We start from the raw sequence: 14934 nt of genomic DNA on the forward strand, positions 1-14934 counted from the left end.
ATCTCTATGACCGGTGTACCATCAGATCCGTCCCGACGCCGACTGATTTGTATCTATCCTCTATCCCCCGTCTCGATCTTCCGTCTATTCTTCAACTTCTCCGTTTCCAATTCTCATCGTGTCTGAGGTATGACGGGGAACCGAAAGATAGCAGATAGAGAGGCAAAACTGACCCAATAAGGACACAACGAAAAGCGAAAAATGCTTGCAAAATTGGAATGAACTTTAGCGAAACCAGCTTTTGTAAGAGAAACCGACAACCGGAAATTGTAAAGTGCAGATTTGACCTATATCTGTTGTCATATCTCTTACTCAATAAATTCTTATGTCCAAAACATGAAATATTGTTGATTGATTTGATTTATTTAACTTAACTAAAGCAATTTCCAACAGTACAATTTGAATTTGAAAGTTAAATAAAATTGTTCGTTGAGTTTGATTGAGACAGTCCAGAATAACAGTACTATGAACACGGGTTTTGCACCTTAAGAATGGAATTTGTCTTATTTTTTAAATAATTTTTTGAATAATGACCAATAAAAATGAAAAATAGCGTTGCTTCAAACTTAATTAATTACGTTCGCTGAAATACAAGAAAAAAAACCTATAAAAAACATTAAAAGTGTACAGAAATAAAGAAATAAAACGTTTACAAAGTGAACTGAAATCAGATTTTTTTTTAATTTTAAACATATGTGATGTGATACTTTGTGAAATACTTGATGTTTGGTAGTACTTTAAATAAACTGACCTAGAATTCAGGTCTGTAATGAACCGTATTTCCTCTATCAGTTTGAATTGGTCCGTAAGGGTGCATACGACTAGAGGTTGCATAAATAAATTCTGAATACCCCATAGCTTTAATTTATTTTCTTACCAATTTTTTTAGAAACTTAAGGGTGGAATGTTGATAGAGAAAAAACGGTAAATTTTTCTGAAGATCTGAATATGCCGTGGTGAAAAAAAGATCGAAGAAATTTTTAGCTGGGCCATTTGTTTCGCACCTGTTTAAAAATTAGAGAATGTTATTCATGATTGTTAAAATTACAATTATTAAAAAATGGTCCAGCTGACAAATTATGCTCGTTAATGTTTTTTCCGATCCTAAACATTTCATACTGATCTCTGTCTAAATTTCTTTGTCCTTTTCGAGATTTTCTCAAGCTCATTCAATTTTCAATTATTTTCGTCATATTCTGCATGCTGTAGCCAAAATGAGCAATTTTAATCGAAACCCCCACAAGTAACCTGTACCTGATATTCTTACCTACCTGAAAGTTTTACCTAAAACTTACAAGTATTAAATTGACAATGCCAGAATCTGTGTCTAAACTTAATTATACTTTACTAACTTGTATCAATATTGAATGTTCTAAACATGTTGTTTTCTGTTCAATACAAGCAGCGATAGCGAAAAAACTTTAATCTCAGTGATCAATATCTCTACATCTAAAAAGTTCATTGGTGTCTCCTACACTTTACCTATTCTTTCACATTTTTCTCAATTTTTTGTATCAGGTAATATTTCCTGTATCACACTTCACAAAGTGGTATATCTATCACTGAGGATACTTGAACTTTGATCAATTATCTTCAAGAACCCCTTTCAATGTTATGTGTGTGCTCAGTTCTCCAGAGCAGTGGTGCTTCCCTGGTACCCACTCTGCTTTCCAAATCCTCTCCTGTTCGCTCAATTAGTGGCTCTTTCGTTCTCCTGGTACGCTTGTGAACGCAGATGGCGTTCGTGTCGGTTGCGCCCCAATAAGACATTTCAATAGGAGTCTTGCTCTTCCCACCATCTGCTTCACTTTCCCTTCAGCTATACAACTTGTTCTTTTCCCATTCCTCTCCTTCCCCTTCAGAAAAGTGTGTAGCCGTTGGATATACTTCAGAGCAAGCGGGAAACCGGGAAAGGGAAGAGCTTACTGCCAATCGACTCGACCATTTGAGAATCGAAAATGCATGCGGGAAACAAGTTGGTTTGGGAGGACGAGAGTGGATAGCAAGTATATGTATATGCAAATGAGTTTTTGGCCCTTACTTGTCTGAGCGGCATAGAATTCATTACGATGACTACTACGGGAACCCCTACTTTTACGGATTAGTAATCGGCGAGTAGTACTACTTATAAAACTTAATCACGGATTTGACTGGAATGATCGTTATGAACTCTAATATGAAGAGCATTCTGAATAGTACAAAAGTACAACATTGGATTTTCATTGAATGTTAAAAACAACGCCTACGCTTGAACACTGAAATTTCAGAAATCTAAATTTAGTCCTCATAGGTAAACTTGTCCAACCTATTTTGAATCCCTGCTGAGTCATATACTCAAAACAGATTGTCCTACAAAAATGACTCATAGTTCTAAAATTATATGAGCAGGGCTGCCCAGCGTTCCTTTCGTCTGACGTGGTCTGAATGTATCTGAAAGTTTTTCTGGAATGTTCACTGAGCTCTACATCATTGTTCAAACAGTTTCTATCATCACAGGCCTCAAATGATGAAGCGTTTTGTTTCAACCCAGTCTCCAACAACCTCAACACTCAACACGTACCGCAAAACACTTTTAATCGTGCTTTTTACTCCCCGTCGTCGTCACCCGCCTCACAGTCGCCGCCTGTTCTGTTTGCATTCCCCCCCCCCCCTGTGTCGCCTTTTCCATTGCCCTATCGAAACGAAGTGTGTCTCCCGTCGGTCCACTGTCTACTGCTCTTTTCCTCTCCTTGGTTTTTCTACCAACTAGCCTCCCCCCCGTCGTCCCGCCGTCCGTTGTACCCGTGGGCTCGTTGGAGGGGCGATGGTGGTGTGGTTGCTGTTAGCTGCAGCTGTAAACATTCGCCTCTTCGGGGGGCTGCCCGTCCCTTTCTCCACATCTCTATGACTCGTTCGTTTGCAGTGTCCCTCGTGTTCGCGTCGTCCGTCACCCGCGTGTCCTGTCGAACGGCCCTCGGTCGCCTGCTCCTTTCTTCATCTCTCCACGTTGTGTTCGCTATTTTTCGGTGTCTCTCGCGTTCTGTCGTCAACTGAAAAAAGTTTTCTGGCAAACTGCCAAGATATCCTCTGGGGGTATCCAATGGGCAAAGTGGTGCACAGTCGGTTCTCAGCGGAAACATTACGGGTACCGTCAAATTTAGGATGAGGTACAACCCAAAATGGATCCGCCAAGAACAGACACTGGCTCCGTTCCAACTCACCTACTGTTAGATAGCTTGAAGCGCCAAACAGGAATAAGGGGCTCAGCAGAAACTTATACGGGTATAGCATATCCAAAAAGTATAACCGATAGGTTTCTGCCGAGTCCCATTAAGTTCCAAATCTAGACATGCTTCGCAATAAGCGAATAATAATAATAATAATAATAAGAAACAAAACTGGAAGGCATGTTTATGGTCAGCTAGCCCTGACTCGGATTATGAAGATTACGGGTACAAGTCTTTTAAAAAAGCAATGTTCTCGTCGTCTCATATCCTAGTCAGAGCGCGACTCACATTACCAATTCCAGAGATTAATAAGAAAATATCAGAACAAGAGGGGTAGAGAGAAGTGATAGAAAATTTGGAAGAGGAACAGGACGGGACGGGGCGGCAAGGGGGCATAGGACGAAGCGGAGAAGACGACCGCTCGGTGGTGCGCTTGCGAGACCGAATGAGCAGCCACGCGACCCGTGTGGAGAGACACATACCACATCGGACGTTTCGTCGTCTGACACACTCCGCACCCTCTCACACACTCTCGTCGGGCATCGATCTCTGCATCACGTGAAGCGGCCCGTCTTATTGTACGTTTAGGGGCGGAGATTTTTCCTCGAGGCCCCTTTCGTCTTCAGCACTCACCACATTGAAAACGCACGCCCATTGACGCTCACTGCCTTGTGGTGAGCGTTTTGAAATAGTGCATTGAATCGAGAGTGTCCGATTACAGGAAAGTTAAGAAAGAGTACTCGACGCGCCGAGAACGGACAGGAACTAAAGAAGAATGCAGAAGCGATTTAGGATATGGGAGAATAATTTCTCGGAAGTGGACAAATTGGTATGAGATGATGAATGGATCATATAATCAAAACTGAAAGAATGTTCTTCATGATTCCGATATAGATATTATTCCAATTAAAAAAAAACTGTACGAGTTTTATAACAAATTCATGTTTAGTGACAATAAAATTAGGAGTACTCTGTTGAAGAAAAAAAACGATTCAATAAAATTGCTGATTTAAGGCTCAGTTTTGGCAGTTTTGGCATTTTCAGAAGCGAAAAAGTGAAGTTGTGATCTACAATTATCTTTGGATTTTTAATAAGATAACAGTTTTCGCCCATTGAAACTCAGCAAGCCCACCATAAAATTTTATAATATTTGTCACAAATATTGTATTTTTTATCAAATTAATCACAATGTGACAAACATGATAAATAAGCTAGTATGAGAATATTAGAACCATTTATCTAAGCTATTCAATACTATTTTTGGTTGCCACTAGCAACATACTTTAGTTCCTCATACCTCTCTCTTTTCTGATCATTGTATAGATACTAATCCTACATTTGAACTTATCCACCGGCTGGCACCACCATCTGTCTGAGCCGCTGCAAACCTCCAATTATGTTCCATCAACCCAGTCGGATTACGTTTAATTGTAGCCCGTTCGGTGCCCGGACAAGAACGGAGCAGGTGTTCCGCATTTTCATCAAAATGAAATAAGACGATGCCTTGCATAAGAAATTCGGATTTTAATGTCAATGTCCATCGCAAAATAGTTGAATTGAAACCTGAAACCAAGAGAACAACAGGAATCAGGTTCATGTGTTATCTCTTATTTCGAAAAGATTGGAACAGACATCGAACGGTTATGTTCCATTTTCCCTTTCTACAGACGGAATTCGACCTTTTCGAACAGAATATTGTAGAAAGGGAAAGCATTTGCAAGCAAAATACTCTTATCTAACATAACTTAACTGCTAAAAAACACAACAATTGCTACAAATTCAAATTTAAAGCTAAGAAGTAAAATTTCAGAGCATTGAGGAGTGCTTTCCAAGCACTAGAATTGGAAAATACATTAAAATAAACAATAAAATTAGGTTACATACAACCTAGAGAACTAAGACCTGCACTTGCATAACTTCAACTTGAGTAACTTTTCAGATAAAGGCAACTCAAATTGATTTTGAAAGGCTTTAGATGAAGATTTTGTTAGTAAGTCCGTTTTTAATAAACTGATCAGAAGTTATATTATCATGGAGGATTACCAGAATTAGAAATTATGATAGAGCTACAAAAAGTTGAATTTCTCAACAACCGGTATTACGCGTAGGAAATGGTTCTTATTTTAATTTTGTCATTCATATTTAAATTTTTTTAAATGTTGAAAACCACGTATTTGAAGAAAAAAATTTTTTGACTGTACATGTCTCTTTTTTTTTAATTTAATCCTGATTTGTATCGAATTATCTGTCGGAGAGGTTTTTTGAACACTCAATTGTTTTGGTATCAAACATGTTTTCTATTCAAAGGGATTTGATGGTCATCGATGTATAATCCTTTGTCACAATGTACTTTCAGTTAGCAGTTCTTCTAAACTGTTCATATTCTCGCGAACCAAACTTGTTTTCGCTCTCAGCCACTTCTTCATCTTTTCATTTTTTGGCATATCATTGTGGTGCCGACTAGTCCTGGCACGTGGTGGGTGTTAATGGTGGGCAATGGCGGCGAGAGAGGGGCACATTCGCGAAAAACATGTTTACTACCAAGCCTCACATGCCAATGGAAAATAACGTGAAAAAAAAAGGAAAATGTGAAAAACAGAAATGAAGAGAAAATGGGAATGAGAGGAATTCAAAATCAACAAAAACGTACCGGGAGTAACGCCGCGGCAAAAACAATAGGTAGGCACAACAAAGTGGCCAAGCAACCGACTGTATATTAGCTCTATCAGCTGAAACGGGAATTTAGTTTTTGTTACAAATATACTAGTCAAAATAAAAGAGGTGATGTTCAAAATAAGTTCAAAAACAAGAGGAATCGTTTCCAACATGTACAAGGACAAAACAAATGAAAAACCATCGACAATCACTGCAAGTAATATTAGTTCTCTCGAATTGCTAAAAACCGTTACTTGTTTTACAAAAGTTGTTTGAATACTTCCTTTAGTAAACTTGATATATAAAAATCTGAACAATGGTATTTAATTTAATTAAAGTTAATTTAATTTATTACGATAGTAAGATATCGTGAGGTAGAAGAAAAAGCACACATTAATAGATACAAACCATCACAAGTGGTTACATAAATAAAAAACGAGTTATGTTTTTTAAGAGAACACAATTGTTGGAATCGGAAATTTTATTTTTCTAAAATTGCCGATTCCTAGAAAGTTTCTGCAATTTTTCTTTCTTTACAAAGCTTTGTCTAGATATAATTTATGATTCTAAATTTTTACAAAGCTTTGTCTAGATATAATTTATGATTCTAGAATTTCGTGCTAGATATGATTTAACAATTTGAGATTTGAATATTTTGTATTATACTTGAAAAGAGTTATTTCTGTCACAAAAAATTTTATACGCTTTAAAACCTGTAGAAATTTGAAAACATGATTTAAGAGCAATTTGCATTTTCAGAACACGCCGATTTTTGAATTGCTGGTAAGACAAATTTCAACAGCCGGAAATTCCAGCAATTGTAGTAGTTTCAGATGCCAAATAGAAAATTTCCCAAATTCTTATATCCTTGTTTTACCATACGCAGCTTTTAACAAACTCCAAAGTGATGTCTCTATCACAATTGATGTCACATAATTCAGAATCTTTTTCCTGGTTGTCTATGATAAATTCCACGGAGCATACATACCCAGACTGAAAGCGGAAGTAATACATCTCACTAGAATTGATAATATTATTCTGATTGATATCCTATTATTTCTTCTGTCCGACTCCGCATAGTAGCATCAGATTGTACCTTCTGACACGTCTACGAGGAATATGTATAAATACAGCCGTTGGCAAAATAGAAACTCCAGTTATCTTCGTGTGGGGTGATAATATTATACATTTGTTTTTTTTCTTGAGTTGTCAGTTATCTATTCCAATGTGTAGTTTTTGAGCAAATTAATAATTGTTCAATTAATGATGAAGAAAAAACGAATCGGCAGGTATTTTATTACGTGAACAACTCTATACAAAAAATTCCAAAGGCATCCAAAATAGACAAATTAAATATGACAAATTAGAAGTCTGTAGTTGTACAACAGTAAAGAAACATTTAGATCATAGATATTTAATGAGTAGTTTACTTACGTTTATTTGTTTCTTTCATTTTTATTCCGTTTCAAATTTTTTTTCTGCAAAACGCTGAAGTAGAAAAGTGATTAACACTTAGTTTTCACGTATCATATGTTTGGAAGTCAGTTAACTAAAAAATCTATGTGAACCATTTCCTAATTTAATCATGTTTTAATTACGTGTATTCTGTCATTAGAAAGGCAAACCAGCTCAAACCTGCAGCAGGACATAAAATTTCTTGAAAAATACATTTTTTATATAATTTGGAAATTTACTAAAATTTGTCCGCACATTTTTAAAAGTCTAACAGTTTTTGGAATGTTTTTTAAATAAAATTATGTTTAACTAATGTTAATGTATTAATACCAAATCCCAAGACGGCGTTCACAAAAGACGACTTATGAGCGGTAAAATCAAAAGTGCGCGAGCTAAAAATACTGTAAATTGAAACGCAAATTAAACACTTTTAATACGTATGCCTAGATTTTTAAATAGAATTAAATCGGATTTTCACGTGCTCATTGTGTTTTTTGATACATCTGACTTCAATCTCTTCCAAAACTCATTATTTATTCGCAATTCACACTTTTTTTTCTGTTTCGCGCACTTACACTATGGCTTTTGGGATTGAAGCCATAACAAAACTAATCATGTCCTTTTGAATTTGTGACAGGAAGTGTTTTGTGATTTCTTTTCAAACTTGTTTAATGCAAAAGAGTTAGAAATTTTCCTAGCAGAACGCTTTCTTGTAACAAAAAAAAGCTGGCAATGACGCACTTTTGCTATGAATAATGTGTGCTCATCTCATCGAACATGTTCAACCATCATGCAGCTGAAATCGCTTGTCATTTTAGTTTTTGTTTTTTTCTCAGTTTTAAAATAGAAAACGTTTTGTGCAAAATGGAAGTCAAGCTTGATATTACTTAATTAATGTCGTTTTCAAGTTTTCAGACAATTTTGTTCGTTGATTCCTATAATTGTATTATATTATTTACAATTTAATTTAAAATCTGAAAAACAGTTTCTTTCAAATATTTATTAATTTTTTGATTTAATGTTTTCAATTTCTTTGCAAAAAATTTTCAAGCTCATCTATTTTCCATATGGCTCGGTTTCAAGAAAAATGAGCATGGCGGGAAAATTAACTATTTATCTTTTTCGTCATGTTTTTTGAAAAACAAACGGCTCATCGTAGAAATAGTTGTATAAGTACAGTTGTACAATTGTTTTTAATCATTTTCCTATTGGCCGTACGAAATTTTTAATTCAACTTTGGAATATACCTATTTACATTTTATAACTTCGAAATATTGTTTGAGACAATTTGCTTGAACGTGACAGGAATTAATAAAGTTTTCAATACTTCCTATAATTTTTTTGCGTCTTTTCACGTTTTCGTTTACTATTGTCAACAATGTATTAAATTCTAATTTTTTAAAAATATTTTTCCCATAAAGCAGTCTCACAATTATGTGGCACTTTGTTCTAATTTCTAAGAAATACTTTCACAGTCAGTCTATGATCAGAATGCGATTATTAGCGTTATTACATGAAATAATGTTCCAAGCACTCCAACATATAGATTTATATAACCTATAAGCAGTTAAGTTTTTGTATCCAATTACTCTTTTTAGCATTGGAATAGGTCTACACATTTCAGTTTCAAGGCTCAGTTTTTAAAAAATGAAGGTTTCCTGAGCAAAAAAGCAATTTGGTACACATTTATTTCCCAATATTCATTCGTTTCCAATTTTTTTGGGAATTGCCAATCTTTCTGGCATTTTTTGAAATGAAAAACGAATTTTCTGAGAAAAGAGGTGTTCTCTAAATTTCGTTGTTCTCGATTCACTCACTTCTACATAAATTTCCGTTATTCTGTATAATTTGCAATGCTTAGAATTTATTTCTTCTTTTTTTTTGTCAGAATGACGGATTCAAATCTCAACCTTCTGGTTTTTGTTCGTCTTTGTGATTTTATTTTTAAAATTCAACATTCTATCTTGATTTTCAGATTCTATTTTCGTTGAACAACTTAAAATGACAAATCTTCAGTCTCGTTATGATGATGAACTTAAAAGATGCTACTGCGTAAGTGAATATATGTTAAGTAAATTATTAGTCAGCACTTGTTTTTTTGCAAGACCATACCGCATAAATGCGCCTCCCGATAGAACCGTAGAAGTGAAAAAACAAATGCACTGTAGACTAATTTCATTTTATAATTAAAAATTATGAATATGCGCAATTTCACTGAGACTTAGTTTATTCCTTGTGTACATTATGGATTTAATTTTTCCAAAACATTTTGGATAATTCCTAAATAATCCCAAGTGAAAATCACCGTACGTTGAGTCAATTCCAAAAAAAAAACAAAACATTTGTTTCATTTTAGCTGAAATTTTTAATGTTTTATGAACTTGTCCATAGAAATTAAAATAACTTCTTTCAGTGGTTAAATTAGCCACTGAAAAACATTTTCGAATCGAAAGCTTCTACAAGTTTTCAGACCCGCCGCAACTGTAATTTCTCATGTGAGGTAGCCTCCTTGTGCGACGGTATTGCAGACAACATTCTCAAGTATTCATTTATGAAAGAAGTTGAAGTAGCCTTTATGGAACAGGATACAATCTCCAATGTGTTGAGAGGAGGCCATGGGGAGTGGTGCGAAATGTTCAAGGATAATGTGAGTTTTGAAAATATTTTAATGATATTTATTAAATAGTTAATATGAAAATTACTCGTCGGGTCACCGTAACGAGAAAACTGTAAAATTATGTTTTAGGCAAACGAAATGGATGCTCACATGTGCTTCATCAAGAACAGCGTCTTCCGTGCGGCAGTTGTCATGCAGTTTATTTATAACTGCACCATGAGTGTATTTAGATGTTGCAGAAGTAAAAATTTAAAATAATCAAGCCCGTAACAATATTAATGTTTTATAGATCGCATGCTTCATCACTTCCTCATTGACCCGCTTGGTCGTATTATTCCAGAAAACGGTGATTACGTTCACAAGATAATCACCAACCCAAGATTTCACTTTGCAAGGCTTCTACGTTCGTCTCTTCGTATTTTGGAGCATGAAATTCAACGCATTGAATTTACAAGAGAGTGTATCCACGAGTTTATTCAAGTAGGATGAAGATGAAATTGTTTTTCGAAACAAAATTTTTGATTTGATTTTAGTTTCTTAATTTGCAACTTCCACAAGTCGGTCTTACCAACAAGAACCTGAATCAAAAGGTCGCTTTGGAAAAGAGAACTGATCTAGAAGCGTTAGTGTCAGATTAATATGAAATTATATGTCGTTGTATTTCTCAGAATTGCTAAGCAGCACAGTTTTCTTTGGAAAAACTACAAGTGCTGGCACAACAAAAATCTCAATTTTCTACTCACCACGGAAAGATTGATGGCCTGCAACTTGTGCAAAATTATCCGCATGGTTCGTATCAATCAGTTTGAAAATTTTTTTTATTCCTTTATTCCTTTCAGAGAGACATGCATGTTGTTGTGTTGAACAACTGGACCGACTTCTCTGTGATTCCAGCGCCGCTCCATCCACGAAATTTTGAAAGCCTATTTATCAAACTCTGAAGTTAAAATACTATATACGGTAAAAATCAAAAGTTAACATTTTTCTAGACTCCCATGATAATTGAAGTGTTGTGAGATTTTTATTGTATTTTGGCAACTTTTGAGCAAAATTATTTTCTTGTCGATGGTGTAGTTTTATATTGAAATTCTTAAACTTAAAACGTTTTTTAAAACTGAATTCTACTGCTAAAGTGAAAATAATTAATTTCTTAAGTTATAAATGTAAATAGCTCAGTCATTAAACAAAATCCACGCCCAATTAGTTAACCTTTGTAATATAATTTTTCTATTCTTATGTATTTTTCCTATATTCACTGGTTTTTAGAGAACCACAAAACATTTAAATAAACCATTAAATCAATTTTATTCTGCTACAGTTAGTGAGAACAAAATGAATACCGAAACAAAAATGGGAAAATAAGAGAACACGTAAAGAAAAGGGTAGGACTGTGTTGAGAAAAGAATAAAAAACATCCAATGAATGCTGAAAATATTCACAAAAACAAAAGAGAATAGAAGAACATACAACAAAGCGCTCCCGTGCTGTAAGGAAAAGTGCATGAAATGAGAGTAGTTATCATTTCAAAAACGTTTAAATTCAACCCAGATCTAAATTATCAATTCTGATAAATCACAACTTATGATGGTTAACCAAAAAAACAACTGGGGTGTAGAGAGAGAGAGAGAGGTGGAATTGGCGACAGCAACTAGAAAATCTGATCGTATTTCGGATGGGATTGCAGGACACGTAAAGGGTGCAGATGGGAAGGGGATTAAATTGAAAAATTGAAAATTGAAAGATTCAAAAACATAATAATTATTCGGTAGTGAATGATGAGAGAAGAAGAAAGAGAGAGAGAGAGAGATGACCTGATAATAATTGAACAAAAGCGAATAGGCATAAAGTTAAGCGTTCTAATGGCAGAAGAAGTGTACATTTTTAACAAAACCGCAGGGCAGAATGACGGTCAACAGGTCTGAGCATAAGCTTTGCATGACAACACTGCCGGTGACGGGTATCCTCCCCAACTACCGCTCTTCGACGATGGAACCCGGCTTGAACGATCACCGTCGTGTGGATGGTCCGGATCGTCCAGAGATAACGTTTGTGATAGCACGGGCAGGATTGGGCGCACCTGAAAAAAAAAGCGTGAATTTTTAAGAATTTGAAGTACAATCTGAAGTAATTCTAATCAATTCTAATAAAGCTAGATAAAAAACAGGCAAAACCTTTTTGTCAGTTGAGTTGTAGAAACGGGGACGGGAGTAGTTAAATTTGAGTTTGTCTTGATAGACTAACAGACAAATTACTGTTTGCATTGATACTACATTATACAACATTCAATTCAAAAAATTGCATTAGGTTTTTTTTTCAAATTCACATCGCAATTGTTACAAAAAAAAACTGACTAAGAAAACTAAGCTAAGAACTTCAATACCCTCTGCTTTAGTTTTTTTCTTACTGGCAAAGGCTACAAACAGACGAGGTAATATACGATAATTATATATAATTAGGAACACTGATGGGTGTGGTTTGACGACTGTCTGGTCACTGAACATTCTTTTTTTTACAAATTCAATACAATTTGCTGTGGTTTTTCACTAAAAAAACATTTTTTACACAAGACGTTACATGTCAATGACGTTTCGCATTGGTTACGCATGTGATTTACGTGACGAAACTAATCAAGCTCAAAACAAACCTCCGTCACACATTCGTCAACTTGCTCTTGATCTTTGGCATCGAGCAGGCTGAATGTCCTTCCCAACTCTGCAATATGCGCAAACACAATTGCACATTGGGGGCGAAGTTGCAGTGCGCCGAGCACGTCCCAATGTTTCAGATACATGTGGCCCATACAGTGAAATAAGTGGCTGAGCATTTTCTTCACCGCCGGCTCAAAGTTACCGTTGAATTTGTTGCCTGGAAAAAAATATTGTTTATATTATTTAAGGTGGAAAATTGAGCACTTCAAATAGATTCAATTGTAGTATTTAAATTTAAATATTTAATAAATGCTTAACAGCATATTTGAAAACCTTCCAAAACTGAAGCTTTCTTGGTTTTGTTTTTTTTTTTTTAATTTTGAAATCATCTTACCATATTTAGTTGGAAAAATCTCCTCTTGTCGGCTCATCGACTCGCACTGTGTGATAACACAATCAATGTACTGCACCGCTGGATACACCTGCCGCTTGCCACGTTCGTCTGTGTAAATTGCTTTGCTCGTGCCCGGAAAGCTCATGTGAGGGCACGATTGTTGGGTGCACACCTCTGATAACGTTCCACACAAAGCGTTTACATGCTCGAAAAGTCCGAGAACGTTGTGAGCAATCCATTCTCGCTTTTCGATGCCTTCTGGAAGACTTGTGATCTTGGCAACCGTCTGAAAAAAGGGAATTTAATAGCATTATGGAATCAATAAATGTCGGGCCGCAATCGTGCGTCAATTGCTGTGCAAATGCACACTTTTAAGGAAAAATTGTAAATTCTATTATTTTGAAGTATAATTTTTCATTTCAAAAATCAAACATAGAAATTTGATAACAAAAATGCATCATTTGGAATGCGTTGTACATACCAATTGTTCTTTCTACTACCATATTGGTAACATTTGGTATGTTAACTTTGGGAATTTTTGAGTGATATTAACACAGTTTTGTGCATCGGCTAAAATTTAAAATTGTTAAAAAAAAGGGGATTTTTTCGCAGCTTAAAAAAATAACAAATTGAAATTGTCAGATTTCCGCGTTTCTAATTCAACTAACGACAACTTTTAACAAATTGATGATTCTTGTTTTCAAATTACCTATTAATTCTACAATTCAACTTACATTTCCATCAATCGAATCGCAGACGCACATTAAATCCGACGATTTTGCCTGTGGCCTGACTGCCAACGATGCTGACGCGACACGTTTTGACATTCGATCGGCTGCACTTGCGACTGCCGCTCCACCCGTTCCAGTCGTTGCGGTTCTCTCCTTGCTCCGACGTGAACGGCTGCAAAAAAATCGATAATTATGTGATGGCTGCAGATGTGCTGGACTCGGTTTCCCCGTGCAAATTAAAATTCCCCAATTTCCCAAAGAAAGCCCCCCGTACTCTTCATTTTCAGTTGAAAACTGTTGGTGCAACTGTTGTAATTTGTCATCAATTGGAACGCCACTGCTTTTACGTCGCATAAAACTGCAACTACTGAACAATTGCCGAAAATTTCCGAATACGGATCTCACTGATCTGTCAGTGGCCGTTGATGAGTCTGGATTTGGTAATGTCTCTGACATTGGGTCCCACACACCCTCAGACACTCATTGATTTTGTTTTGTGGCTCTGGAAATTGATTTGGCTCTATAACACTTTTTTTTCTCAACACAAAAAGAGCTAAGATGCAATGATGAATTGAATTTCGTGAGTGAGTGGGAGGAGAGGGAGGATGCGGTGAAAACGACAGAAGTTGAGAAAAAGGAATAAGAAGACGTTTTAGAAAAAAAAGGCAAGTATGAGTAGGCGTGTCGGAACAGAATCACCTGCGGAAAGCGAATTTCCGTTTGGTCAGAAACAGAAGGAAAAGCGGGCAGCAATTTTTGAAGACTACAAAAAAAACGAATGCCTTTTTTTCGCTGGGTCCTTTTTTTGTTTCCACACTTTTAACTTGCAAATTTAGTGCTCAAAGTGATGTGAGCGTCGGTGAGAACTATTAGCAGCACAGAGCGGCTCCTAGCAGCGTTGTGAAATTGGTTTCGGAGAGTGCAAAGTGTGCAATTAAAAATGTTCAAAACGGAAAAAAACCAAAGTGGGAAGAAAATCACTACAAAAAAAGTAATTTTAAAAGTTATAAGCCCACTGACAACAAGTTTAGGTGCCATGATTTTCTCTCAGTCGACCACTTTTGCACTTATTATTTTTTCAAGCGCTGAACACAATCAATTTCACAAAAAATAAATTCTATAAAAAGTTGATTTCCCGCTAAACCGCTTTTTTGTGATAATAGCATCTCGGCCACCTCCATAAGCACACAAAAAATCGCGTCATCAAATTCGAGCAAAAACGCGAAAA

The 14934-nt window shown here is 35.8% G+C and overlaps 2 protein-coding genes, 1 long non-coding RNA gene and 5 other non-coding genes across 15 annotated transcripts in view; 3 read left to right on the top strand and 5 right to left on the bottom strand.

Annotated features, from left to right (window-relative positions):
* On the top strand, positions 1-11238 carry F09A5.3 (uncharacterized protein; the record flags this gene model as incomplete). 2 transcript variants are annotated; one of them, NM_001270284.2, is made up of 7 exons in its annotated part: positions 1-127; positions 9787-9963; positions 10063-10174; positions 10223-10413; positions 10467-10555; positions 10602-10722; positions 10773-10874. In NM_001270284.2, exons 2-7 carry the CDS (start codon positions 9868-9870, stop codon positions 10872-10874), a joined length of 711 nt encoding a protein of 236 aa, NP_001257213.1. In that variant the 5' UTR covers positions 1-127; positions 9787-9867. The 2 variants fall into 2 exon arrangements, with proteins under 2 accessions (NP_001257213.1, NP_001257212.1); NM_001270283.3 differs by lacking the exon at positions 1-127 and adding an exon at positions 9286-9368 and having other exon boundaries at positions 10773-11238.
* Positions 35-431, top strand: linc-43. The gene has a single exon (NR_102223.1). It is a non-coding gene; the product is annotated as a long non-coding RNA linc-43 (long non-coding RNA).
* mir-56 lies at positions 3091-3187 on the bottom strand. The gene has a single exon (NR_001266.2). It is a non-coding gene; the product is annotated as a pre-microRNA mir-56 (primary transcript).
* mir-55 lies at positions 3227-3324 on the bottom strand. The gene has a single exon (NR_001264.2). It is a non-coding gene; the product is annotated as a pre-microRNA mir-55 (primary transcript).
* Positions 3230-3319, top strand: F09A5.15. Its single transcript, NR_157061.1, has one exon. It is a non-coding gene; the product is annotated as a pre-microRNA F09A5.15 (primary transcript).
* Positions 3396-3494, bottom strand: mir-54. The gene has a single exon (NR_001263.2). It is a non-coding gene; the product is annotated as a pre-microRNA mir-54 (primary transcript).
* On the bottom strand, positions 3613-3671 carry F09A5.11. The gene has a single exon (NR_072361.1). It is a non-coding gene; the product is annotated as an Unclassified non-coding RNA F09A5.11 (non-coding RNA).
* The window catches only part of mob-2, a gene marked incomplete at both ends in the record, with an annotated part of 17256 nt that continues 13541 nt past the window's right edge, over positions 11220-14934 (bottom strand). For 2 of the 7 annotated variants that reach the window (NM_077783.5, NM_077784.7), the window contains 4 exons: positions 11220-12010; positions 12578-12798; positions 12976-13261; positions 13710-13878. In NM_077783.5, coding sequence (NP_510184.1) covers positions 11843-12010; positions 12578-12798; positions 12976-13261; positions 13710-13878 — 844 coding nt within the window. Of the gene's footprint in view, positions 12011-12577; positions 12799-12975; positions 13262-13709; positions 13879-13980; positions 14210-14934 lie in introns of those variants that run through there. The other 5 variants (NR_002420.1, NM_077785.5, NM_001392870.1 and 2 more) reach the window with 5 other exon arrangements.

The sequence above is a fragment of the Caenorhabditis elegans genome, chromosome X (genome assembly GCF_000002985.6).
Source record: "Caenorhabditis elegans chromosome X".
NCBI classification, from domain to species: Eukaryota; Metazoa; Nematoda; class Chromadorea; order Rhabditida; family Rhabditidae; genus Caenorhabditis; species Caenorhabditis elegans.